Source organism: Cololabis saira, chromosome 1 (genome assembly GCF_033807715.1).
Source record: "Cololabis saira isolate AMF1-May2022 chromosome 1, fColSai1.1, whole genome shotgun sequence".
NCBI lineage: Eukaryota > Metazoa > Chordata > Actinopteri > Beloniformes > Belonidae > Cololabis > Cololabis saira.
This window is the reverse complement of record NC_084587.1, coordinates 33,301,282-33,328,905: the sequence shown is the minus strand read 5'-3', so window position 1 is coordinate 33,328,905 and position 27,624 is coordinate 33,301,282. Positions and strand designations below refer to the sequence as shown.

At 39.0% G+C, this 27,624-nt stretch overlaps 3 protein-coding genes across 6 annotated transcripts; 1 reads left to right on the top strand and 2 right to left on the bottom strand.

The window, feature by feature from the left end:
• Window positions 1-192: 192 nt before the first annotated feature.
• exosc1 (exosome component 1) lies at window positions 193-7,634 on the top strand. The gene is made up of 8 exons (XM_061720678.1): window positions 193-263; window positions 1,810-1,925; window positions 3,746-3,820; window positions 4,061-4,149; window positions 4,234-4,267; window positions 4,375-4,425; window positions 4,696-4,780; window positions 6,011-7,634. Exons 1-8 carry the CDS (start codon window positions 206-208, stop codon window positions 6,115-6,117), a joined length of 615 nt encoding a protein of 204 aa, XP_061576662.1. The 5' UTR covers window positions 193-205; the 3' UTR covers window positions 6,118-7,634.
• Window positions 7,635-8,092: 458 nt separating this feature from the next.
• knop1 (lysine-rich nucleolar protein 1) lies at window positions 8,093-12,892 on the bottom strand. Of its 3 annotated transcripts, XM_061720674.1 has the most exons (6): window positions 12,852-12,873; window positions 12,662-12,731; window positions 9,990-11,280; window positions 9,836-9,904; window positions 9,653-9,721; window positions 8,093-8,845 (listed from the first exon to the last, which is right to left on the bottom strand). In XM_061720674.1, the coding sequence occupies exons 3-6, from the start codon at window positions 11,094-11,096 to the stop codon at window positions 8,540-8,542; spliced, it is 1,551 nt and encodes a 516-aa protein (XP_061576658.1). In that variant the 5' UTR covers window positions 11,097-11,280; window positions 12,662-12,731; window positions 12,852-12,873; the 3' UTR covers window positions 8,093-8,539. The 3 variants fall into 3 exon arrangements, with proteins under 3 accessions (XP_061576658.1, XP_061576659.1, XP_061576660.1); XM_061720675.1 differs by lacking the exon at window positions 12,662-12,731 and having other exon boundaries at window positions 12,852-12,892; XM_061720676.1 differs by lacking the exon at window positions 12,662-12,731 and having other exon boundaries at window positions 12,839-12,871.
• A 4,907-nt stretch (window positions 12,893-17,799) lies between these two features.
• gprc5bb (G protein-coupled receptor, class C, group 5, member Bb) lies at window positions 17,800-26,619 on the bottom strand. Of its 2 annotated transcripts, none has more exons than XM_061731845.1 (4): window positions 26,518-26,619; window positions 24,147-25,254; window positions 19,703-19,815; window positions 17,800-19,591 (listed from the first exon to the last, which is right to left on the bottom strand). In XM_061731845.1, the coding sequence occupies exons 1-4, from the start codon at window positions 26,533-26,535 to the stop codon at window positions 19,547-19,549; spliced, it is 1,284 nt and encodes a 427-aa protein (XP_061587829.1). In that variant the 5' UTR covers window positions 26,536-26,619; the 3' UTR covers window positions 17,800-19,546. The 2 variants fall into 2 exon arrangements, with proteins under 2 accessions (XP_061587829.1, XP_061587838.1); XM_061731854.1 differs by lacking the exon at window positions 26,518-26,619 and adding an exon at window positions 25,915-26,359.
• Between the last annotated feature and the right edge of the window lie 1,005 nt (window positions 26,620-27,624).

Sequence of the window (27,624 nt, the reverse complement as noted above, 5' to 3'; positions counted from 1 at the left end):
CCCCCCTCATCCCCCCTCAACTCGAGTACTGGTGGTACTAGTAGTAGTATTCTGATTAACTGTCAATATTGTCGTTTTATTAGCCAAGAATTCCCATGAAGTCACGTGAGGCCAAATGTGCCTCATCAGGACCCGTCGTTCTTTCTCTTCCGCGTTGCCTCGCGACGAGCCAATCAGAATCGACCAAAGCGTGTCGTCACAGCCAATGGGCCGGCTGTCCTCTCTCCTCGAAAACATGTCGCCCATGAAGTTGTGTGTTCCAGGTGAGTCCTCTGAATCAGTACTTCAGGGATGTGTTACCCTCAATTTAAGCTGCGGTTTGTGGTCATACTAATGTATTTGATTATTTCCGGGCCGTATATACGGCATGTGTAATTAAAACATTAGGCTTAGAGTTCAGTTTCGCTGTAAACACGTTGCCACGCGTGGAGTGGGCTCTGACTTCAAGCACGTTTTTAATTGTAATCACTAATTTAAACGTCAATGGTCAGCAAGACGCACAGATGTACACGCAGGGCTCTCGTATAAGATGATTGTATCGCATTTACTCTGTTGTTTTGGCAGATTTCCTCCCCAGCCCTGCCCATCGCCTCGGGCAGGGCAGCGCATTCCTTTTGACGCACCCACGGAAATCCGCGTGTTTTAGTGCGGGTTCCTGTAGTAAAAGTGAATTAAATGCTTGATTTGATTATAGTATTAAACTGTTTGAAAACAGTTTCTTCGTCAAGATCGTTAAGGGTTCGCATTTTGTATATTAATGGTAAATTTCTCAAATATCAACACACAGATAAAGTGCACCGCGGTTGAATTGAATTGGTTTGATATTGGATATTATGAATTCAACACCCATAAAACTTGTGATACATACCACTGATTTTGGTCAAACCACTTGTGATGTGTTCATGGTCATCTAGATTCTATCTAGACTATATATCACAAAACAGTAATTATTAAAAAATCATATTATGGGCTGATTTAATGAGATTTAATGAATTCAACACCCATAAAACTTGTGATACATAACACCGATTGTTTTCATTAAACCTCATTAAATCACTGTTTTGTGATAGTATGTGATCCATTATGTGGTGTAAAATTATGGAACTCCTTAACAACTGATTTAAAGGATTGTAAAAATATTCACCAGTTCAAGAAATTGTATAAAGACCACACAATTAGACAATATGAATTTAACGGGTAAAATATATTTTGTTGTTTTTGTTTTTATATTGTTGGTGAGTTAGTGTGTATGTTTTCTTATTTTTTTGTTTTGTTTTTTCATTATTTCTTTTTTTTGGTATTATATAAGTAGTGATTGTTGAACAGACGGACAGACCATCTTCATATGAATTGTTTTATTTTTTTTGAGAAAGGGGCTTGGTATATAAGGCTTTCTTCTTCTTGCCCCTTTTCCATCATGGAATGGAACATATGTGAACTATTTCCATGATATGGAATAAATAAAAATGAAATGAAATGAAATATATAGTCTAGATGACCATGAACACATCACAAGTGGTTTGACCAAAATCAGTGGTATGTATCACAAGTTTTATGGGTGTTGAATTCATAATATCCAATATCCAATATCAAACCAATTCAACCGCGTTATAAAGTGCAGGTTAGGTTTTTAAAGTATTTAATATTGTATGCATGTTTTATTGCTTCTGCTTTTCATCAAAGATTTAAGTACATTGCAGGAATGGTGTACCTTCACATCCAAAACAGCACCTTATGCAGTGACACTGAGCACAAACACAGTTCAGTGTTTTCTTCTTCCAGTGATCGTTTCCTTCTGTTTGCACTCAGGTGACAAACTCTGCAGTGCAGACGACTGTATTCCAGGTACAGGGGTGTATCATCGACACGGCTACATATACTCGTCCCTTGCAGGCTATGTGCTGAGGAAAAACGAAGGCGAGGAGGTGAGGCGTGTGTTGGGTGTGGGAGGAGAGTGGTGGGGAGAGCTGCAGATGCAGAAAGGTTAGGAATGCCTAACCTTTCTGTAAAACTGTTGCGCAACGAGTGTGAGCATGACTAAACTAATGCCACAGAGGTGAGTGCACCTCAATGCGGTACTGTATAATGACTCAGGATTACAAAGCTGAACAGAAAAGTATTTCTTTTTAGATTTATAATTATATGCAAGAAAAGCTGATACTGTACACTGTTACAGAGATACAGATCTTAGGCGTTATAAATTCCTCACCAGAGAGATGCAGCATTGAACAAAGTTTATAGGACTAGAAGTACAGGATATGTTTGTTGAATGTTTCAAAGTGTCACAGAAAGTATGCCATTGTTAAACCTTGTGCCAAGTTTTAAGCATCTCTGAGGCTCAGATGTCTATTCTGATGACTGTTGCAGCTGTCTTTAATGGTTTTTCAAGTTTCACAGTCACATTTTTTTAAATTTGCTTCTACTTTTATTTTCACTGTGGACCCAGTATTTACATGCAGGTACACACAGTTCTATTAATACAGATGTGTCGCCTTGCTTTAATCATCTCAACTGTGAGAACTTCAACATTTCAACGTTGGGGTTATTTGTGGATATTAAAGCTTCTGGGGAGTCGATTCTCTCAGAATTCACCTGTCAGATATCACAATGATGGCACTACAACGCGGGGAAAAAAGGGAGTGATTTGTAATATTTTTGTCACATTATTAAATGGGACAATACATCTCCCTGTAATTCTAAATATTCAATTTGAAAACCTTTTTAAGTTTTTGGTTTTGCAAAACCAACCCCTATTCGATCTATCCTGTTTTGATCAATTATTTTACTTTTTACTTACTGGTATTTGAAAGGTTGGACATGTGGCTGCTCAGTTAGGAAAAATAAATCATAAATGATTATTTACAATTAACATTGAAATTGTCATTATTCAAAACAGTTATCCACTGACTTTTGAAGCTTGTTGCATATATCAAACGTAATATAAAATAAAATGATACGTTTTTGTCACTCACAAAAAGGATTTAGGACCCACCCCTCTACGGCCAAGTGGCATCCTTGCCTGAAGTGTCGTTCACATCACAAGATAGCATATTTGGTCATAAAAATACATTTTTGTTGTCTTGTTTTTGTCTTTTTTTTCAGTGACATTGTTCTGTCATCTTTTACAGCTAAAATTGAAGTCATGATTGAAATTTGATGAAATGCACAGCTGTAGTTGTATAATTTGAAAACTTTACACTTCAGAATCAGAAACCACAAAAGCTTTATTTCCAGGTCCAATAAACAACATTTAACAGTTGTAGAAATGTGTCATGTCATGATCAAACACACTTAGAAAAAACTTGGAAAAAAGTGCAAAAGTCAGAAAAGTAGTACTAAATACCAATAATATATACAGAATGGAATTAAACAAGAAGATTAATAAGTAGGTTCTAAACCAAGGAAAGGGAAGTAAGCCTTGCTGCTACCTGATAACTTAAAATATAATACTCTCACACATAATAAGCTTTTAGTACTGTTTTACTGCAGCCTCACATGACCTAAAAATGATTACCGACAGGCAAAAAAAAAAAGATATTAATCCTCTACTTAAAAATGGTGTACTTCTTTAAATAAAGACATTGTTTACTTATCAACTTAAGAATAATGCAGTTGTTAAAATGAAGTGTTTAACATTTAGGTGGTGTTGGACAGGTGTGCACTGTGGCTTTGTTCAGACATTAAACCTCATTTGACAGTGTTTTTTGTGGCTAGTGTGTGGATTAAAGCATGTGTCATTTTCCAGTTACCGGTGATCTCAGTGGTGAGAGAAACGGAAGCGCAGCTACTGCCAGATGTTGGAGCAATAGTCACATGTAAGGTATGTGACGCCATTAAATACAACTTTGTGTTCTGGGATTTCCTGATGAACTGACGGAACACTGTTTAGATAAACATCTGGTTTTATGGCGTCCGTATTAATGGTGCCATCGGTGTAAACCGGAGTCAAGTTCTCTCGTCTGATTTATGTCTGACCTGGCAATAAAGCCTTTTCTGATTCTAAAGAGTTGATTGAAAAAAAAAAGTTTTTATTAATTAATAGGTTTTTTTTTATTAATAGGTTACGAGCATCAATCCCAGGTTTGCCAAAGTCCACATCCTTTATGTCGGCTCCACGCCACTAAAGGACCGATTTAGAGGGACAATCAGGTAACCTTAGAACCTCGATCCAGAGTCAAGCAGGTTGTTTTGTCCTTTTTACTGAAACTAAGCCCATTCTCTGTGTCCCTACAGAAAAGAAGATGTGCGCGCAACAGAGAAAGACAAGGTGTGTTAGAGTTCGTGTCCACTCTGCTTATTCAATAGTTTTTCCTGTGAACTAATCAAATTTTAAAAAGCACATTGAATCTTGACTGTTTTTCCTGATTACTGCAGGTGGAGGTGTACAAAAGCTTCAGACCTGGCGACATTGTTTTGTCAAAAGTTGTATCCTTCATCTGAGATAGAGAAAGTATTTGAAGTGTTAAACACGAGAAGAAAAATATTTTGTTCATGCCTCAGTTTCTTTTTTTAGACTTTGAAATTCCTCAGAATTCCCGGAAATCATGTTGGAAAGAACATTGTCATCTGCTTTTATGATCTCTGGGAGTGTTTGTTTGATCAGTAGCTTACAGTTTCTGAAAGTAATATTTGTTGCTCATTATATTTAGGAATCATGTAAACTGAACCTGTTTGCAGCTTAACCTGTGATGCCAGATTTCTCTCGGGGATGTTCAGTCTAACTACCTGCTGACAACGGCGGAGAATGAACTGGGGGTGGTGGTGGCACACAGTGAAGCGGGTAAATCACACTTCTGTCATGTCGGTCATCCAGGCCCTGCAGCCATAGTTACCTACGTAACTTCCCTTCTCTGTTGCACCCAAACACTTTTTGGTTTAATCCACAGGTTTTATGACAGTTTCCTGAACATAAGGATGTACATGGTGGTTGAATATTTGTTTAGATTATTCTTATGACATCAATGCATACATTTCCATCCTAAGAGTTTTATAAATGATTTCCTTAAACCATTATCAGGTCAAAAATGAATGTAAAAGTTGACTGATGTGGGTTTCTTTATGACTGATGCTGATTTTTAGAAATGTTATTCTTGGCTGACCCGTTTGGCCGGTTTTCTTATGTCCTCTCTTATTAAAGTGGGCGTGCTAATTATTTGGCCTGGATGCTGAGCTGTTATGGTGCACACAGTATCATTAGGGCTGGGCGATATATCGAGATTTTAATATATATCGATATATTTTCAAACACGATATGGTACGAGACAATATCGTTTATATCGATTTAAAAAAATATATATTTTTTTTTTTTACATTTTTTTTTTTAATGATTTTGATATAGCTTATTTTGTGACAAATTGACTTGAATGTTTTATTTGAGATTTGCACAAATGTTTTGTTATTTGCACAACTGTCAACCTCAGTGGAAAAGTCTGCCTGTTACTGTCTACATTGTATTAATTGCACAGTGTATTTTAATTTAATTGTTATGCAAGAAAGGGATATTTGTTTTATTTTATTCAAGAAGCATTTTTATTCTATATATGCAGGCAGTTTATTTTTATTTCATTTGTTTTATACATTTTGATATTGTGCAGACCTCTGTTAACAAAGGAACCTGTGTGACATTTGGCACGAGGCTTTGTATTAAAACTGACTGTTTTTTTAAGGGTTTGCGCCAGAAAAAAATGAAGCTAACAGAGATGCTATGCTATAATGCTTTGGGGGAAACCCCGATTAAGGCACAGAAAAAATATATCGAGATATATATCGAGTATCGCCATTCAGCTAGAAAATATCGAGATATGACTTTTGGTCCATATCGCCCAGCCCTAAGTATCATCAATATGAGCACAACCAGGTTACCAGTTGGCTCAAAGGCCAGTTTTACTCACAGTCCCTCTGACTTAACAGAGTTGCTATGTTGCATTATATTCTCAGTAAAGGACTGCTGCATTATAGATTACTAAATCTTTAGTCATCATTTTTTTCCCCACGTGTTTCTGCACACCAGGTGCCCAGATGGTCCCTGTCAGCTGGTGTGAGATGCAGTGCCCCCGGACACACAGCAAAGAGTTCAGGAAGGTGGCGCGGGTGCAGCCCGACTATCTACAAGCCTGAGAGCCTCGAAACTCCCCTCCGCGTCCAGGAACACACAACTTCTGCTTTTGACATCAAGTAGCCGTTTTGCGGGTGACATGCGATCCATTGGCTACTTCTAGTTTCATGTCTTTCATGTGCTTTGGTAAAAGCTGTCCATCTGCACAGTTTGTCATCCTTTCCTTTTGGTGGGTTGAAAAGAGACTGCAAACGTTTTGAGGCTGTATTCTTAATATAGCGACAGCTTTTTTTTTTCTCCATCCCTCTTCATTTGACATAAGTGTGGAGCTGTCACAAGACTAGCAGCATTGCCTTCAAATATCCTGACGAAAACCTGGATAGAGCCGTATCAGTTCACGTAGAATGTTACACTTTGAGTTTAATTAGATTTAATGACGTCTGCATTTGCAGCCAGTGAAGAAAGGTTGCAGGATTGAGTTGTTAGAGTATTATAGCCTCACGTAACACGGCAGAGCATCAGGTTGCTTTAAGGAAGGAGCGTTTCCGCCTCAGATGTTTTTATTTTGTTTATTTGTTTTCTGATGGAAGATGAGTGTATATGAAGAAGCAAATGACAAAAATACAATAGCTTCCGTAGAAGGTTGGGAACATTGATGAAATGTTTTTAAATTCTTCAGTTGATGATTTTAAGTTTTGAGAGACCAATAAATGTTGTGGATTTACAATCTGATGGGGACAGAGTCGCTGTATAGTTTGTCCAGAAGGCTGTGGTAAGTTTAGCACATTTTGTCAGGATCTTCACAACGGTGTAATTTTTCCAAACAAAGGTCGCCTGAAACTACATACCTTTGCCAAGCCTGAGTAAAAAGAGGATAATATGGATCCAGATTGATTACTTCTCAGGTCTGTCATTCTAAAAATTGCGTAAAATGTTCCTGCAAATCCGTCCATAACTAAGGAGTCGTCTTTGAAGAAAAAAGCAAATTAAAATCAAACTAAACCAACCACACAACCTCATTCGAAAATTGTTAATTCCTCTGCTGCATCTTCCAGTTAGGAACAAATTTATAAAATGAAAACTTGGAGAATTAAAAATAAAAATCTGAATTGGTTGGACTAACCCCTGTAACCACAGTTGGTGCGGATATTAAAGTCCGATGCTCTTTTAAAGTATTTTGAGTATTAAGCGAGGGTGGCAACGGGTCAGTACCTGGAAATACTCCAGCAGAACTGCACCCTTTGCAAAACTTCATTTGTGCAGCTGAGCTGTTTTACTGGGTTTTACACAGAAAGCTGCTATAAACTTCATTTCTTCTGAGAGCATTTTCACCCCACCTCATGAGGCTCACAAAAGAGCAGTATTAGAGCCTCATGCTGAATCAGATTTCAACTAAACCACGGTGGACGGAATATTGAAGTAGAACAAATGATAGTCAATAACATCCTTTCCCACATATCACTGTTTACGAGCCAATAGCAGGGAAAGTATAATGGTTGTTTTTGTTGACATGAACTTTTACTTTTCCTCTCTTAATGCAAATAGGCAAGAATGAAATTAAATGTCTATGAAAACCAAAGTCTGCTGTCTTGAGTTTCTTTAATTCAATGTTTATCGTAGTACTATTTTCCTGCAGGGAGTAGTTTTGTAGCAGTCATGTCTGTCTAGATTGTGCTGATGCAGAGCTTTTATACCCCTCTATAGTTGTTGAATGGATTTTGTATTTATTTCAACTTTACTTGGTACCGTCTCTAACCCTTTAATGCTAGTTGTATATTGATACATTAATTTATGACTTGCCACCCGCATGACAAAAATAACTAAGCCAAGGTGATTTTGATGACACAAAAAATACCGTATGTAGAAACTGTTAGACAAAATTGGGGTATTTTTTTTCATTTCAATATATAATAAACACATTGAAAAAAAAAATAGTATGTTCTGCATATTTTATGTCAGCCATTAAAAATTTTATCTACCTACATTGTTTTTTCTCAATACTGTTTTTGAAAGGGACCAAAATATCCTTGTCTGAAATAGCTTTAACAAAGAAAAACCTATTTGTACACGTCACACTGGTCACTGAACCGTCATTATTCACATAAAAGACCCGTTTCTGCATCTGTAAACCAAGGATTTTAATCACTCTACAAAAAGCAATGATGACAGTAGACTGTCAGGAAGACTAGTGAAGGTGATAGACTCCCAAACACATGCACACAAAAAAAAAAACAAAAAAACCTCTGTGGCAAGACAAAAATGCATATATTTGTGGCTTTTAGGTTTTGCCAAACTTAGTATTAACAATTAATATATATGCAGGTATGGGGGCGGGGGAATAAAACCAACAGCCAATTTGTTCTCATTGACAAATATTCATTTTAAATCTCTTATAAGGTGAACCCTTAAGTGGGGCTGAGCAAAAACTGTACAAATCAAAAGTTAAAAAAAGGAAATACATCTATAAACAGCAGTGGACACACGTCAGTCGTCAAAGCGGACTGATCGGCTTGCGTTTATGTCAATGGAAAACTTCTTATTGGACGGTGCACTAAAGCCAAGTCCGGCTCCCCTGTTACTGAGGTCCAATCTCCGCGACTGGGCTCGCTCAAACTCTCCCAGAAGCCCTTGCTGCAACTGCTGCTGTGCTTCCTGCCCCAGCGCCATATTGGCTCCTCCGCTGCTTGCGACGTCCGGCTGTAAACCTTTTTTGAAGCCGCCCATCAACCGTAGGAATTTCTGCTGCTTATCGGTGCTGTCGAACCGCGCAGTACTCCACTGGCCTAAGCCCTGCAGAACAGAAAAGAAAATGAGAAATGAATTACAAAAAAAAGAAACTCTTAAGCCAGGAGAAAGTTCCTTCCTATAATTATAAGGCTGGAGTTGAAGATGCCAGGATACACCTGCTTCAACAAACCCACAGTCCTCTGGGCAAAGCAGGCAGCACTGTGAAGGTCTTATTCTTCAGTATTTAACAAAGTTCAACTTGCAGTGCTATGTAGGAAACTCCCGATGCTGGCAGGTGCCTCCACAATCACCAGTGACAAACAGACTACCACAGTAGTTTGAGACTGAGAGGACTGTACTCTCACTGTTTATCTTCCCTCTGTACACTGCAGACCTTCGGTATAACTCAGTCATATACATATTAAAATCAGTATGAACTAGTAGTACATCAACTGTCATGAAGGTTCCTCTCATATTCAACAACTTGCTTTCCCCTGCGTTGAAATCTAACCTCCATCTATTAAATTCCCCTAATCTTTTTAAAGGCACGTCCTGCTCTTTAAGATGAGGGCCTTTTTTAGGCACGGTGAAGCTTTTCAAAAGATCTGCAATTGAGTTGGAGTTTGACAGACAGATACGGTAGAAAACCTACATTGAAAGGCCCATCACAAATGAAAGGAATATCGCTACGGGTAAAAATGTTATCAGTACAAACCCGGTTTCCTGAACATAGTAGTCAGAGCTTCTTTGTCTGTTCTCCACAGCGTTTTCAACTCAACTTCTTGTTGCTCCAACAGACTGATGAAGGTCCACCGCTTGAAACCATAAAATTAAGGAACCAAAGAATCCGACAGCGGCACTAATACTGACCGAATGTTTGGCTGGTTCTTCAGGTTGAGAAGTTTTGTCAGTCTTCATCTGCAAAGCCTTTCTTGTCTCCTAAGAAAAACAGACAAACAATTTATAGAGAACTTTTCAAAAAGTGAAAAATCTTTAACTTATTTGATTTTTGACCTTTTCTAACTTGAGATTAAGAATGTAAACCATGATTACCTGGTTGATAGCGATATCGTCAGTGTTTCCACTCTTATGCGATAGAGCTACCCCGACATGGGCAGACTCCTGAAAGACAGGTCAAATTAACTCAACATACGTCAAAATTAAAACAACATCCAGGCACGGTGTCACGTCTGATACCGTTACTCACCTTTGAGTCTGCCTGCTCTCCTTTGATCTTTTTCTTCTTTTTTGCACCAGCTTCAGCTCCAGTGATGTTCACCTGCTCTACATTCACAGAGCTCTTTTTCTTTTTCTTGCTCCGAGTATCAGAGGTCACTGTGACATTACTACACAGGTCCTCCTCCAAATCTTCACTTTTATCCAATGCTGGTTCTTCCTCATCAGTTTTTGATTTTTTCTTCGGCTCCGTTGCTTCTACTTCCGCATCCTCCACAGAGGCTATTCTGCATTTTCCTTTTTTTCTTTTCTTCGTCTTCCCTTCCTCTCTGTCACCAATCTCACCATTGGGAGATTTGCCTTTTTTCTTATTTTGTGTTTTACTATCTTCCTTTTTTGGTGTCTTCTTACATTTCTCCTCAGATGATTCCAACTCATTTCCATTCTCTTTAAAGTTGGCCCTAGTCTTTGTCTTCTTTTTCAGTTGTAACACCTCAACTTCAGTTTCTTGAGCTCCTAACAGTGATCCATTATCTGTTGCTGTTCCATCATCGAGAGCCAGCTGCCGTTCCTTTTTCTTCTTCTTCTCCTTCTTCTTAACAACAGGCTCCTCTGTCTGCTCTTGGCTTACAGCTAAAGCATCCCTTTTTCTTTTCTTGTCTTTCTTTGACATCTTATCGTTTTCAATGTGATGTTCCTCTTCCTCTTGCATATTTTCAGATTTAATTTGCAAATTTTTTACTTTCTTCTTTCGTTTCTTTTCCACTTTTAATGAGTTTTGCCCATTTTCTTCTTGATTCACATCGTCTTCGACCAGATGCTGCTTCTTCGTCTTTTTGCTCGCTCTTTTGTCTTCTACATCCTTGGCATCATCATTATTGGCATCATTCAAAGAATCACACTCAATGTTTCTCTTCTTTTTCTTCTTCTTCTCTTTACTCTCACTGTTTCCATTCCTGCACTCCTCCTCATCTGCCACCCTGTCAGCCTTATTATCTTTCTTCTTTCTTTTTTTCAATACAGCTTGGCTTTCGTCCTCAGTGATACAGTTGTGGTTTTCAGGATGGGATGCTTGTTTTTTCTTCTGTTTCTTCTCCCTCTTTACAAGACCTTCTTCACTCTTATCCTTCATCTTCATTTCCACTCATTACCCAACAGCTAGAAAAGTCAGGCTTTTCTAAGTTTAAAAAAAATGCAAAGATGAGGTGCACAGACTGTGAGTGAAAGAGCAAAAAACCCTAAATAAATCTGACCAAATGTTTGACTGTCTGCAGAGCCAGGCACTACTCATCAACGTCTCTTTGCAGGACCAGTCGCTTAACCTGCAGCAAAACAAACAGAAATGAGACAAATGTTTATTATCAATATATACATTCAGAAAACAAACACCACTTTCTATCAATATCTATCTCTAACCATCTATCACGTATATCATGAGGCCGTCACCGGGAAGCATGTCGTAGTGATTTTCACACAGCTTGTAAGCAAAAAAACACCAACTCATTTGGGGCAACAAATATATTTCTACACTAAGTGCATCATCCTACTGAGCATGTTCAATGTTAAGAAGCTGAGTAAGAGTAAAGCCAGAAGAGAACACACTACGCAGTTGTCGTCTTTTATTGTTGATTAAGTTAACGCATTAATGGCCGTAGCTGGAGTGGACATTTCCCAAAGAGTGTAGTCTAGAAAATATCTGACCCAATAAAGTCGAGGTTGCTAAAACGTTTATCCAACCTTTGAACATGTGGGGACGTTAGTGTCTATCAGGACAATGTTCTGCCAGCCTGTGAGATCCCATTATACTTCAACTGGGCAAATAATTATTTAAAAAAGCATGAATTAATTAAAAAAAAAATATATATTATATATTGTTACAAGCAAACATTTTTGAGCGAGCAAAATAAATAAATAAATGAAAAAGATTTTCATCGTCTTTGTCAAAATGACAGATTGGCGCTATCCAAAACAAAACTAAGAACCAACATCACTTTCCAAATGTAGATTGGAGAAAAAAAATTAGTGTGTGTTCTGAAAACATCTGTAAAACATCTGCAAAATGCTATTGGGAGTTAATTCTAATTAACTGGAGAGTTTTATCCTGCCTGAACAAGCGATTACTCTGTATGTTACTGGATTAATTCCACTGGGATCATCAATGCTTGACCATATTTTATGAGTAATCAACTCAGAAGCAATTTCAAGGGGTTTTCAGACATTGTCTTTCAGCTGCACCAGACATGTTAACTTTATTGATACAAGTGAAGCTTTGAGGATCAACAGATGAATTAAAGCAGGTTACAGTTCTATGGATTTATTAACTACATAGGATTTATGTCAGACAGTTGCTTGACTCGGAAACGCCCAGTCTTGGATTAATATACAATCATTTGACTTTTGAACACAGATTATAACTGATAAAATTAGGACACCTAATAAGGCTGACCATTACTTGGTCAAATCCAGTCTCAATGCGCTTAGATATGGATTTTTCTGAGACAAAAATGAAATCGTCATCAAAATCCGTTAAAAATAAAAGGTAAACAAAGATAGATTGATTTCAGTCACAGCAGGTTCATGGAGCCCAGCGTTACGTTTGACTTAAAATTTGTCTTAACGTTAAGAGCTATGTTGAGGTATATGCATAAAAGTATTACCACGTACAAATCTAGACTTTTAACAAATCAAATCCCAAAAACTGACCAGTTTATAAAGCGCCAACTGTGATGAGCCCCCGCTAGTAAGTTAAAGGCACGTAAACGACAGCAAAATCCTTGAAACAGGACAAAAATAAATGTATCAGTCAGTCTGGGATTATCCAACATCAGTTCCACGCTGTTGTATGAAATACAAACTAGATGAAACTTTTAATGTACACACTTGTAAAACTCACGTGGACAGCTTTCTTCTTCTTGACCCGGAAGTAACTTTCCTGGTTCCTGTAGCGGGGATGCGTGCGCATCCAGACCTATGAATGATTGATTGATTGAAGAATTTATTAGAAGAATTGCATAGGATCAGGTACAGTTTCATGACAGTACAGATTCGCTGATACAAAGTCAACTAAAAGACATTATTCCAAGAAAGCATTACACTTGTTTACATTGGAGACCTTTTTTTTAACATCCAAACGTTTGATGCAAAATCACAATGATCCATATGATTATGATCAGGATTGGTTATTTTGAAACTCAGAAATGTCATATTCTTGTTCGTTTTCAGAATTGAGGTATTTACACGATTTGACTTGACATATTAAAACGCCACTTTGTACATCTAAGAAAATGAATGAATACACAAATCAATTATTTAATTAGGATTTAGAACCCGTCATAGCACAGAAACTGCTCTGGTTAAAGTTAGAAATTACATCCTTACGGCATCTGACAATGGCTTTGTCTCCATACTTACTCTATTGGACAGTAGTGCAGCATTTGATACTATCGACCTTCACATCCTTCTACAAAGACTAGAGCATCAAGTTGACATGAAAGGAACCACATTAAACCGGTTTGAATCATATCTATCAGATCAATTTCACTTTGTACACACTAACAATAAATCATCCCCACACAAAAAAGTAATGCATGGCGTTCCACAAGGTTCTGTACTTGGTCCAATTCATTTCTCTCTTTACATGCTTCCTTTAGGTAATATCATCAGGAGACACTGCTATGCAGATGATAGCCAATTGTACTTATCTGAAGCCGGATGACTTAAATCAGCTAAATAAATTTCAAGCTTGACTTAAGTTTTCTTCTTCCCACTCCCTTTCGAGTGTTGACGAATTAATTTGTATTTTGAACCTGCACCTGATAAACCTGATAAAAGGTATTTGTTTAATTTTATGTTGCACGCAGGTCATTTATGTTATGTTCATTGCTCGAAAATAAAATATGAATTGAAAATTGAATTGAATTGAATTGAATTGAAGCTTGACTCAAGGACGTAAATTGGATGACCTATAATTTTTTATTACTAAACTCAGACAAGACTGAAATCATTGTGGTCGGCCCATAACACCATAGAAAGGCATTTTTGGGTAATACACCTACTCTGGATGGCTTTACTCTGGCCTCTACTGTAAAGAATCTGGGGGTCATATTTGATGAGGATATCTCCTTTAAATCCCACATCAAGCAAATTTCAAGAACTGACTATTTTCATCTACGTAATATTGTCCAAATCCGACACATCCTGTCACAGAAAGATGCTGGAAAAAATAGTACATGCATTTGTCACCTCAAAGTTAGATTACAGTAATTCCTTGTTATCAGACTGTACCAGTAAGGCGCTAAAGACTCTCCATCTGGTTCAGAATGCTGCCGCTTGTGTGCTAACAAGAACTGGGAAAAGAGACCGTATCACCCCAATATTAGCCTCCTTACACTGGCTCCCTGTAAAAGCCAGAATAGAGTTTAAAGTCCTCCTCACCTATAAAGTCCTGAATGGTCAGGCTCCATCCTACCTCAAAGAACTCATAGTTCCCTACTATCCTGCTAGATTACTTGTGATTCCTACAGTCTCCAAAAAGCACAATGGGAGGCAGAGCCTTCAAATTTCAGGCCCCTAACCTCTGGAATAGTCTTCCAGTCTTGGTCCAAAAGGCGGACACACTCTCTGCCTTTAAGAGTAAGCTTAAAACCTTCCTTTATGAAAAATTATATGCTTAGAGTCAGCTAGCCTGGTGTTACTGTGTTTTTTGGATGTTTTGCTGTTCTTCTGTTTCTCCGATGCTGATGTTTTCTGATGCTTGTGCTTTATTTCATTATGTGTGATATCTGATCACTTTTATCACTGATGCTGATCTTTTTCTGATGTTTATGTTTTTTTAATGTTTTTTTGCCTCAGCAAGCCACTTTTAGCTTGGCCTGCCAGTACCTAACCACTGCTTCTGGAGTCCCACAGGCCAAAAAGGCCCTATAAGACTAGCTATTCAACCCCTAGCCACTGGTATCCACCAGCACATTTGGGGATTATCGCCATCACCATCACTAGGGCCAGCTGCCTCCACAATGGAGGCGCAGAACACGGTCCACTCAGACTCAATGTCCCCCGCTGCCCCATGTTTGAAGCTCTGCCAGAGGTGGGAGTTGAAGCCCTCTCTGACAGGGAAATAAAAAACAAACAACAGAAAAAACCTGATGTGATTTCCCCACAAGAAGACTTAAAGCTCACATATAGAATGGACTGAGCCACTCCAATGTAAATTTCCAGATCAGGATGACTGTGAGAAGTATCCACTTCATAAGACTGTAATCATTTTTTTTAGTTTAGTGTTTTTTCTGAAAATGTTGGTCAAAATGGTCGAATTCAATGTGTTACAAGATGGAAATAGGCAGAGCAAATTAACCAAATTAAGAGAAATTAAGCTGTGCCACCGGGGAACTAAATATTGTGCCGCACTAGATTGGTGACTAATTTAGAGGACAACTTTCACAAAACAGTTCATTAGAAACAGACTTTGTCTTTCCACTTTTGTCTGAATATTTCTGGGATAATTTACACCAACATAATCAATCAAGTGGACGCTGACCTCTGACAGCTGTATTTACATACTTCCCATTCTAGGTCAACACTTGCTTCTACAGCTAGTCACCTGCAACCTGATGCAGTTTCTGATTTGCCTGTCATTGACATCTATTTACATATACTTTTTGAAAATAAAAACGGTCTTCAAAGAACCTACTGTCCGGTGTGGGTTCCAACCGCTGTAGCCAGCTGCAGTTCCAGTTTCTATCTACTGCAGTGTTCCTCAAGTCTGGTCCTGGAGGGCCATTCAAATGAATGGGTTGTTAACAGACATGCGCAGATTTTGACAAGCTGATGGTGGTTGATTCATTTAAATCAGGCGTGTAACAGAAGGGAAAAATCTGAAACATGAAGGGCAGCAGTCCCCAAGGAACAGAATGATATACTAAATACCAGAGGATTATGTTTAAAATACTCCCACATGTAGTGAGGGAGTTTATTTTTGGCAAATTGACTTGTGATCTTATTTGGCTTGAATTGCAACTCAGTAAACAGAAATTGTATGTGTTCTTCTTTTCACACAGGCTGTGGTCCTCCCATGGTTTTTAAATCAGCTAAACACTGTAGACTTTGATGTAATAATACAGTTACTTGTTGAGACACTGACACATACTGTGTATAATACAGAAAATGTCCACATACGATCTCTTTAAATACAATTTCTTTCAGACTAAGAATAATCAAATTGCAAGTAAAGCTAGCGAATCTGACTCAGTAATTTAGACAATCACACTTTTCATATTAATTTTTGATTGAAATGGGCTTCTCAGTGATCTATGGTACACAAATACTATCTTTCTACAATGAGAAGTTTCTGAAGAAAATCACATCTGTCCATCTTTTTTTTACACCCTTGAGACTGTAATTTATGCATTAAACATCATGCGTATATCTTCATTGAATGTTCACAGTGATCACTGATTTTATAGCATCATATAAACGTACAAGTCACTGTGTCAAAGAAAATAACACCACACGATATTTAACAGAAAATGTGCACTGATGTATTAGCAACTTTGTGCAAATCACATAACAAACATTCATTTTACGCTGCCATAAAACAGTGACAGTGCTGTTACCATAAAAGCATTTCAAAAGTGCTTTTCCACATTTGGAATATTTACAATACATGTTTAAAAATAAGTTATATAGAGATATTACATAAAACTCCTATTTTAAATTATACAATATAAGAATACAGACCTGTAGACAAAAACAAAATTGACAATGTACTTATTTAGTTTAACATTAAAGGAAAAACAAATTATCACAACATGGGCATAATGTACTGCACTCGCACGTTACAGTATTCTCCTGGTTTCAATGTATTCAGCTGTGTCCAAGCATGGACATACAGGTTTTTAAATGTAATTTTTCTTGTCTCCCACAGTAAAAATAATAAGAATTCAGCTCTGCTATGAAGAAGCAGGAAAAAGTAAGTTCAACCCGTCACATTTTTAGCATTTCAGAACTATTTAATTTTGGTATAACTGAATTGGTGAAAATGAATTGGTAGGTGCTCACTTTTTACAGGTATTGCTGGGATGATTGGAGAGAACGATTGGGACTGTAAAATGAACAGTACTAATAAAGAGGGAGTTACGGGTGGGAGCATCATGATTTGGGGCTGTTATGGACCCGCCCGGCTTGACACCAGTGAAATAAAAATAGTTATCGTATGAGCTGTGTGATGTAGCAGGACAGTGAAGCTTAATATAAGAGTAAACCTAATTCAGAATAATCTCGGACACATATAATCCCAAATTCCTACTGACCAACAGTGTCAGACACAAGGAATTTTAATATTAGATCACTACTTCGCTCTGGTTTTGGCCTATCCTTTTGACGAAAGGAGGGCCTTTTTGCCCCCCTAAACGTGCCCCAAAAGTCACCAGATTTTGCACGCAAGCCAGGCCTGGCGAAAAATTTGATATTTAATGGTTTGCATTAATGGGCGTGGCAAAATGGCTCAACAGCGCCCCCTAGAAAACTTTGTGCCTCAAGCCTCACAATACGGTTTGATGTACATGCACGAAAATCGGTACACACCTGTATCATGTCACAACTTAAAGAAAAGTCTCTTGGCGCCATGGCCGAAACCGAACAGGAAGTCGGCCATTTTGAGTTAATCGTGTAATTTTGGCGCAATTTATGCCATTTCTTCGGGAGTTAATACGGCCTGAACCGCAACGTGCACCCAGGTGTGTTATACATCAAAATGTACGTCTCCGTCCTGCGACAACGTGCAATACTTTTCTCAGTTAAAAGCATTACCGTGGCGACGCTAGACGCCAAAAAGCGCGCCCACCCTTCATCTGATTGGTTCAGACAGAAAAATCTTTGTGCCTCAAGCCCCACAATACGGTTTGATGTACATACACGAAAATCGGTACACACCTGTATCATGTCGCAACTTAAAGAAAAGTCTCTTGGCGCCATGGCCGAAACCCAACAGGAAGTCGTCCATTTTGAATTAATCGTGTCATTTTGGCGAAATTTATGCCATTTCCTCAGCCGATTCAGAGCCCGAACCGTAACGTGCACCCAGGTGTGTTATACATCAAAATGTGCATCTCCATCCTGCGACAACGCGCATTACTCTTCTCTTTTAAAAGCGTTAACCGTGGCGACGCTAGACGCCAAAAAGCGCGCCCCCCCCTTCATCTGATTGGTCCATATTTGATAGTTCCCTAAAAGTCACCAAATTTTGCACACAAGCCAGATCTGGCGATAAATATGATATTTCATGGTTTGCATTAATGGGCGTGGCCTAACGGCTCAACAGCGCCCCCTAGAAAAACTTTTCTCTGCCATAACTTTTGAACGGGTTGTGATAAAGACATCTGGGTGGTGTCATCGGACTTGGTATTGAGTACTTGACCTTCATTGGCATGAATTAGCCCCGCCCCTTCTTCTGATTGGTCAATATTTGATAGTACCTATTCTCTGCCATAACTTTTGAAAAGTAACCAAATTTTGTCATAATAGCCTGTTGTCCATGTTGGCCTGTTTAGTCAGTGCTTAGTCAAATATGAAGAATCAATTCTGAGACTTAAATAAGGAGCGTTTCACTTTTTTGAATATATTTATAAATATGCATGAATTATGATTATAGAAAACACTAAAAACACCTATTGATAAAATACTTCACTTTTAACTGTGCTTTTATGCTTATCTCAAATGTTCTTGATGAGTGCAGACAAGAGAAAAATTATCCAACAGTTATATTCTTACTGCAGGATTGGTATTGCCGTATTAAATGGCTTTTGTTATCCATCCATCCATTATTCATATTTGCCTCTTCCTATCAAGGATCACCGGGTGGCTATGCTTCATACTGTATATTTATTAATATAAATATATGAACATTTAAACCACCGATTACATCCATCTGATATTTCCAACCTTTCACAAGATCAGCTGAAATATGGCATTTATAATGTACATAGTAAACAGTGCCAAACTGTCCACCTGCCCTGATACTGGAGCAGAGATGGACAGAGAGATATCACTATAAGATTCCTGACTTACTGAAGACAAGCAAGCTTTGTAGGTGTATGCTTGCAATTTACATAAAAATTCCAAAGGCAGAGCTTAAAGTGCAGTTTTATATAGAAAGCATCATTAATGGGCAGACACCGATAACACTGAGTAAGAGCTGCTCAGACAAAAGTGTTTACTCCATTATTTTGAAATCTTTTTATGTGCTTAACTTTATCATCATCTCACAGCAACACTTTCAGTAATTCTCCCTTAATTCAAAGTTTTTCTGTTTATATCACCTTATATTTTTAATATCTGCCTTCCATGTACACCCCTTATCAATATGTTAACATTTCACTTATAATAATAATAATAATAATAGCTGTCACTTAGCTTTTCTTTCACTTTCACTTTGTCTTCTCCCACTTGTAATTATACACTCAGTCTGATAGGTAGCCAATAAAATTGGGCAAAAATATCAAGAAACATAAACACATGAAAATTCTTTCCTCTTTTAACCAACAGGAAATTCTTCTTCATCACAAATGTGTCCTGTTCAAATCTCACTCCATGTTACCACAAACGCCTTCCAGTGTAGTTAATCGGGGCTGCAGGCATCTGCAAGATAAATATGCATGAATGCAAAATGAACATTGTAAAAATATAAGAAATAATTTAGTGGTTTAGGGACAGGAGAATACATCGATTGTGTGTTTCTATCATACTTACTGTACCACCATTCATGACTAAAGCCATTTCAGTTGGCTGGTAAACATGGCCTCTGAAGGCAATGCCAGGACGGACAGTACTGTGGCCGCCGTGGTAGGTTCCGCTTCGAAGACCTGATGGACCAATCAAAGTAAAACACACACAGATTACAAATTGCATTCAAACTTACAAGTGGGACAGCATTTAGATCACAAGTATTCCATTGCTGGAATAATTCATCGTTAATATGGATGACCAAAACTAGGTAATTAGAAATAAAAGCAGAAATATATACATTTTGTTTTTCCTTTTCCTTATACATGCAGCAAAAAACATAAATTACTTCTCGAAAATGAAGAAATCTGGGGGGAAAAGTAAAAAAATATATGTATAACACATCATCATATATATATATATATATATATATATATATATATATATATATATATATATATATATATATATATATATATATATATATATAGCTATTTATCATACGTAGGACAAATTTGATTTAATGTCGATGGGTTTTCTCATGTTAAAAATCACTTTGGGTATTTTCACTTTATTTAAACAAAAGTCAGTATTCTGACACAAAGTTTCCTAAAGATTAAGGTTGTTCCTCTTTTTCCATTGTTTGACAGAAATGCTTCTTTGTGTAGATTCAATCTGTTCTTTTGCTTGTAAAATTTAGAAATGATTGTTCCATCAGTAATACCATAATACTACCACCGCCATATTTCACAGACAGGATAGGGTTCTGAAGCACATCTCATTAAGGCCAAGAAGTTCTCAGGATCAGGGAGGCCATAGAAATCAGGATGCAGGGCCCAAGGACCATCAACAGGGATGAGGGGGATGAGGGAGCCTACATGCTCTCTCCCACCTGGAGCAGCAACCTGGAGGGGCCGAACGGACAGCAGAGGGTGTGACTCACCGGTCAAATCTGACAGGTGAGTCACACCTCTCTTTTAACATCAGCTGATAAACGACGGGTCACACACACCATCTTCTGACTCTGATGAAGGCGGAAGGAATCGCCAAAACATGTAAGGTAAATAAAAAACCTAAAAATATTTTGCCGGACAAAAATAATTAGCAATTTAAATAGTAAATTCATAGACAAAATTAACTTTATTAAATCAAGAAGTTCTATTTTGGCCAAAGATGAGAACCAAAAGGCAGAGGCGTTCTCCTTGCAGCCTTGCCACACACACAGCTTTTGTTCCAAGTTATCTACTTCCACAAAGTGGCTGACTTGGAAATACGGATAAAAGCACATGTTTTGATGGACCCCTGATATCTCATAGGGTGGTCATCACCATTTTTTTCATTCTGTTCATAAGAGAATCCCAAATCTAATTTCACTAGGGCCACATTCTTTACTTTTTTCCCCTCACCCTGTGATGATAGCTCATTTTTTCTTCAATCACACAGATACAGTATATACTGTAGCTTACATTTCCCATGTAACCGAACATTTTTGTTTCTAAAGCATTTTGCATTTTATATCACATCATCACTTATCATTAACTTTGCATCCTCAGCCTCATAGAGTTATCCTTACATCATTTTTACGATGACCCAAAATGAAATAGATTTTGCTACATGGATATTGATGATTGACATTTGAATCTTTTTTCCTCGATGCAATAACTTAAGTAAGAACATAATTAAAAATTGGATTCTTCATTTCAAATGAACTGCCATAGATAATCAGTTGCTTCAACAGTTGCAATAAAAGGTAGTAATTGCCAGGTACGTTGTACATTTTAAATAGTCTTAGCTCAAATAAGGCACCATTTTTAGGAAATGGCAACAAGCTAGCCCACAAGTTATCAAGTGATCTTTATTCATTAATTCATTTTCCATACTGATTTCAGTATTTTTCAGTATCATGGGGCTACTGGAGCCTGTCTGGAGGCTGGAGATATTTCCAGTGACAGGTCGGCACAGGACAACACAGAGATGAATGAGACTAACATCCATGTATGCTCACGCTCACAGCTAATGGAGAATCAACTAACAAGCTTAAGTGCATGTTACAAAATGTAAGGGTTAAGAAAACATACAGGATTAGTATTTCATGAATCATAATCTAGCATTTATGAACTATAATCTCACATGGCTTCATGGTAGGTTGATATACATGCTCAATAGGAGTGAGTGTGAGGCTGCATAGATGTTTATCTTATTTATCTCTGCGTTCTTATGAAGCACTGGATGAAAACAATAAAACAACAACAAACAAAAAAACAGCTTGCACATACATTGCCAACGTCTACCAAGCTCTGCCTACAGATTTTGACAGGCATATGTACTGGACATTCCTATTAAGCTTAATTGTGAGACATAAGAAGAACTTTTAGAAATGTTTGCACAACACAGGAAACAGCTGAAAGCCAATGAACAACAAATATGTGAATCCAAGACTATATAAATATTTTTCCCACTTTTCCTTCTCTCTTCTCTGTCCTGCTTCATTATAGCTTAGCTCTTTATCTATCCATGTGGCCTGAAATGTGTATGATGAGCTATGAGTGTGAAAGAACTCCCTGTAGAGAAACACACTGAGATTTAATAAAATGTTATTTGGATTCCGTACAGTAGTTAAAAGTGAGCCATGTTTTCTGTAAATGAACCTATCTGGCGTACATGGTAACCTGCTAGAAGACCTGATTACTGATGCAGCTCACCAGCGGTGGATCAATGGTTCCTGCTCCCTCATCTTGTCGCCAGTACTTTTGCTCATCCATGAGGTACAAACCTGGCCTTAAAAGGAACCCTGGTTATTAAGACTTGTAGTCCCTAATTAGCCACAATTGTTCTCTTATACTAAAATATGTTGTTAGAAACACATAAAATAATCTAATTGCTTTAAAAATCTACAATGTTTATCACATATTTTGACCTGCGGGAGGCGCCATGTTCTACCTGCGCAATGCATTCTGGGGGCGATGACGTAGACCGGTGGCTCTGGGAAGATAAGCCGCGTTAGTTTAACTGGGACAGGTATCTAAAACATAGATGAGCAGCATCTCCCGGTCGTGGAGGCTGACGAGGGAGCCCATAAGACGTCTCGGTTCAGGCAAACTGGATCAAAGTTCTCGTGTGCTGTGATGCACGGGAGATCTGCAAAAATGATCAAAGTCGTGCGCATATTACCAGTGCATTAGGCTACGGCGTAGACGGCGTAGACTGCGTAGTGGCTCCGTGGCTCTAGAGCCTGCAGCGCACCGCCACCCGCTCTCCGCTCTCTGCTCTCGCCGGGATGAAGACGCCGGTGGGCAATATGCACGTTTGGGTGGGCATAGCCCACCCCTGCCCCCCCTAAAACCGGCTTCGGTGCTGGGTCCACCGTTTGATGACAGACCAGAGGCTGAGAGGACTGGCCTGGGACTTTGACGAAACGGGAGGCGCAGACTTCGCGTCAAATAGGCAAGAACATCTTTATTTAATTTAATGACGCCAGATCTGGCTGGGGTTTTTATTGTAGCATCGGCTATCTGCTAGTTGAAACGTGTGGTCGGTTAGTCTATCTGAGTTTTATGGTGTTTTTATAGTTCATGCTTTATGGTGCTGTACTTTTTTTTTTTTTTTTTTTAACTTGTTTGTAGGTGCGCTGTCACCTTAATGTTTTTAGCTGCATTTTCATCTGTGTTTCTGTTGCGCCGTCACCTGTTTAGCTGTGTTTTCATCTGTTTCTGGGTGTCAAAACAGTGTACGGGGGCTAGCAGGTGCCACCGTCTGACGTCACTACCCAGAATGCATTGCGGTGTAAACAACAATGGCGACCTACGAGTTAAATTATATTTTCAAATTTTATAAAAACGAAGACATCAAAAAGGTTTTTTATATCACATTGTTATAATTGATACCAACATTTATCTTTTAAGACCTACATGTCTTAATAGCCATGGTTCCCTTTAAGCTTAAGTGAGGATTTGCCCTCTTTCTCCTGTTTCATAAGTCTCAGAAGCTTCAGATGCAACCAGCTAACTGGAAGCGAACTCAAAATAACTTCCGGTCAATATAGCTGATGGTGATCCATCATTTTTTATTTTTGTGACCGATGATAAAGCTGAATCTGAATGTTCATTCTGCTGAGTCCAGTTCTTTCTTACTTTGTTACTTCAGACTTCAGACACAACCACAATCGATATTTTCAGATGAGGACAAGGCAGTATTCACTTTTGCTTCATGTAATTGACCTTTCAGGATTAATAAAGTATAATTACATTGAACTGAACTGAAAAGTTGTCAGTTGCAGTGCAGTAAAATGTAGTAAAACACCAAAATGCGAGACATATTGTCTGTCAGTGTCATATGTCGATATTAGATTTTATTAAATCATTTTATTTGAGCAGTTGTAATTAAATTACCTCTTTTTCAATTGTATATAAAGACCCATATATATATATTTTTTTTTCACGAACATGTATAGACACACATTACATGGACCTACTTGTGCTGTGCTCCTCCATCGAAAAGGCCTGGTTTTCTTGGAAGGCCTGGTGAGAGTGTGCAGGGAGCTCATCTCCAAAATGTGGAGCAGGAGATGTGTTACTGGTGTCGAAGAAATCTTGAGTGTTGGATTCCGAAGGTTTCCGGAGACATAGGTGGGACTCTGGAATAGCGTGGAACAGCAGCAGGATCCAACCCTGGATCACCAAGGCCACAGCTAGTGCAGGCTCATCCAACACTTTCACATCCTTCTTTCCTCCTCCCCTTTCTCTATTCCCCTTTCCTCTTAATGCCTGACTGCCGTAGAGATAAAAACCCAGCCAGGCCACCCATAACAATGCTGATGCCAGACTAGACAGGAAGACCCAGACGGCGTTGCACTTCCACCTTTGGTTTTCAATTTCTCCATCTCTATCTTCTTCACTGCTGTCTCCTCCTTCTGCCACCAGCTCTCCTCCACACAGCACCACTCCCAGAGAGAGACCCATGGATATGAGGAGCAGGGCAAGAGTGTAGCTGCATGTCAGAGCAAAGTCTAAAGGTGGATATTCACAGGCTGGGTGACCCTCTCTGACTACAGTCAGCAGAACCCACTCAGCAGAGATTATTCCCTGAACCAAGGCCAAAGCCAGACCCATCGCTGCCAGAGTGCTTCCGGACGGGCTCGTCTTTCCAGCCACCAGCCTCCTGAGCCGTACACCCTGCACAAGCAGGCTGGAAAAGCAGAGAGCAAAGAGGGGTCCCCAGAAGGCCCTGCGTACCACACAGAGAACCTGGGTCTTCCCCACTAGAAAGGCCAGAGAGATGGTGAAGAGCCCAAGGAGCGTGCCCAGGAGCAAGAGTAGAGGCCCAAGACCGGAGCGCCTGCCGGGGTCAGAAATGGCACGCATCTTGACAATCAGGAACACAGCAAGGCTCAGAGATGCGAGGCCGCCGCTGCACGCCACAGCTTCCAGGACAACACCCCACACTGCCTCCAGGTCGCAAAGCACTCTATAGGGAAGGTCCACATCAACGTTGCACCCCCGGGGAGGAGGAGGAGGAGAGGGGTGGGATGAACCATGGCATACCAGTGACAGGAGACAGATAATGATAGGACTGACTGCCATCTTAGAGACAAAGACAGGAAAAAAAAAGTAGAGCAAAGAAAGGGTTAAAAGAGAGATAAAGGTAAGACAAAAGAAAAACAACCGAGAGGAGTGACGGATCCTGAGAGGAGGCGGAAAGGTGAGTGTGGGCGTAAATGGCTGTATATTAGTTGTTGAAGCCTCCTCGTGGATGAAAACACAGTAGAAGCTTCAGTTAGTGGCTGTTAAGAACAAAAAAATAAATACAAAAAATCTGTTGTGCGAGATGTTGTTCAGCTTTCAGAGACACAAACACACACTAATAGAACCGCTTTTAGCACTGGGCAACAGTTTCCATGGAAACGGGTATCAGCGTGGGCTGGCTACATTGCACACAGGGCTCTTGAGAAGTTCAGTGCCTAATATCACAGAAAAAAAACATACATATGCATACACTGGCTTGTTGAGCGCTTCACAATCTGATTATTAGGCTACCTGGACCTAATTTTAATCTTTACTCTTTCACAAGAAATTGTGACCCCCCCCCCCCCCCAAAATGTTAATAAAAGAGGTCAAAATGTTCTCGCAGGGTTTAAATTTAATCCCAACATGAAGAGGGAGAAGACCACACATGTTAAGGGAACAGAACTGTGATAGTCTCAGCAAGAATACAGTTTCATGTAATAATGATGTCAAACTCACCTCAGATCAATTCTTAGATTCCTGGTTATTGACAGTGCAGTGGTATCATCATTTTCCATGCAATATTTTTTGTCATCACTTTAATTAGCTGAATACATTTTGTATTCCCATTTAATTAAATCCTGGAGGCAACAGAGACAAAGCGCTTTCCATTTTACCGCTGTCTGTGCTCACAGCTCCTGCGGCTTTCAAATCCAAGATAATACACTTTGAGAGACCAGTGATGTCCTGCTGATGCTGTGACTTGTCCAGCTGCTCCGAGAAGCCACAATTATGATGCATGCCTTGCTATTTCACACACCCACACAATCAAATATATCTTCAGTCTCTTTCACTCCTCTCTCTCACTCTCTCCGTTCTCCTCTTTCTATTCATCCTGTCTGCATGTCTGTGATTCTCTCTCCTCGCTTCATGTTGAATCTGCGGAGGTGTCGACAGAGATACAATCCCAGCTTACTTCTGTTCACCCACACACGGACAGCATGATTAGCTGTTGCACCTGTCTAACCAGGAGGAAGATAGGAAATAAGCTCACTATTCAATCATGGCAATTAGAGAGGGTCCAGTATTAGTCGCTTGTTTGCACAACTTGATGTTACTCACACTTTCAAATACCTGCATCTTTGTTTTGCTCCTTTCTCAGAACTATAGCTGTGGCAGGTACTGAGTCATCGTTGATGAACAGATAAAATGCCGTCTTGAGCGGTATGGTGTCTGTTAAAGTACTCAAGATGGGATTTGTGTTGCAGAGTGAGGGGGGATTTGGAACGACAACCTCTAAACACAGGTTTCACACATGTCCACAAGGCTCACCTTGTGGACATGTGATCATCCTAGTAGAGTGTTACATAATAACCTGGAAGACTTCATGATTCAGCCAAGTCTTCCATCACAGAGCAAAAATCTCCACCTCGTTGTGTGGGGTTGAAGGAGGACACAGCATAAGGCAAATCACGACAAGGTGCACCTTCTGAGCTCTAGCTGAGTCAGTTTGGCTCACCGTGTGAGGGAACGGTGCTCACAGAACCAGGTGAGCCGAGATACTAAAAGAACACACTAATGCAGCCCCATGCCATCGGAGATGCAGGATTTTGAACTAAGTGCTGATTACAATTCATTCCTACTCAACTCGGCAGGCCCTAGCCCTACATCCGCCTAAATGTCTTTTGTTTAGATTTAGAGGTGTCAAAGTCTGGAATAGTTGGTACCAGATTGCAAAACATTGTAGGTCCCTATCCATGTTCAAAAGTCGCTCAAGAGAGCATTTAAATTATTATTATTTTTTTTTTTTTTTTTTTTATTATTTCATTTTCATTCATGTTCTACATGCAATTTTTATGATTTTTTTTTTTTTATTATTTCATTTTCATTCATGTTCTACATGCAATTTTTATGATTTTTTTTTTTTTTATGATTTTATATCCTCATAAGGATTTTGTTAAATGTTATTAGGTGGGGGCTCCTCATAAGCCTACTGGCTTGCTCGCTCCTCCCTGCACAGTTTCTTTTAACTGAACTTGTGTAATGTTCTTTTTTTTATGTTATGTGCTAAATAAACTAAACTAAACTAAACAAGCTGGTCTCTTTTCTCTGTAGTCTGCAGGACACGGTGTCCATGGTTTCCAAATCAAATTTCAAATTTTGATTCTTCAGAACTGACCATAGAACAGTTTTCCAGTTTTCCTCAGACAACTTTAAATGAGCTTTGGC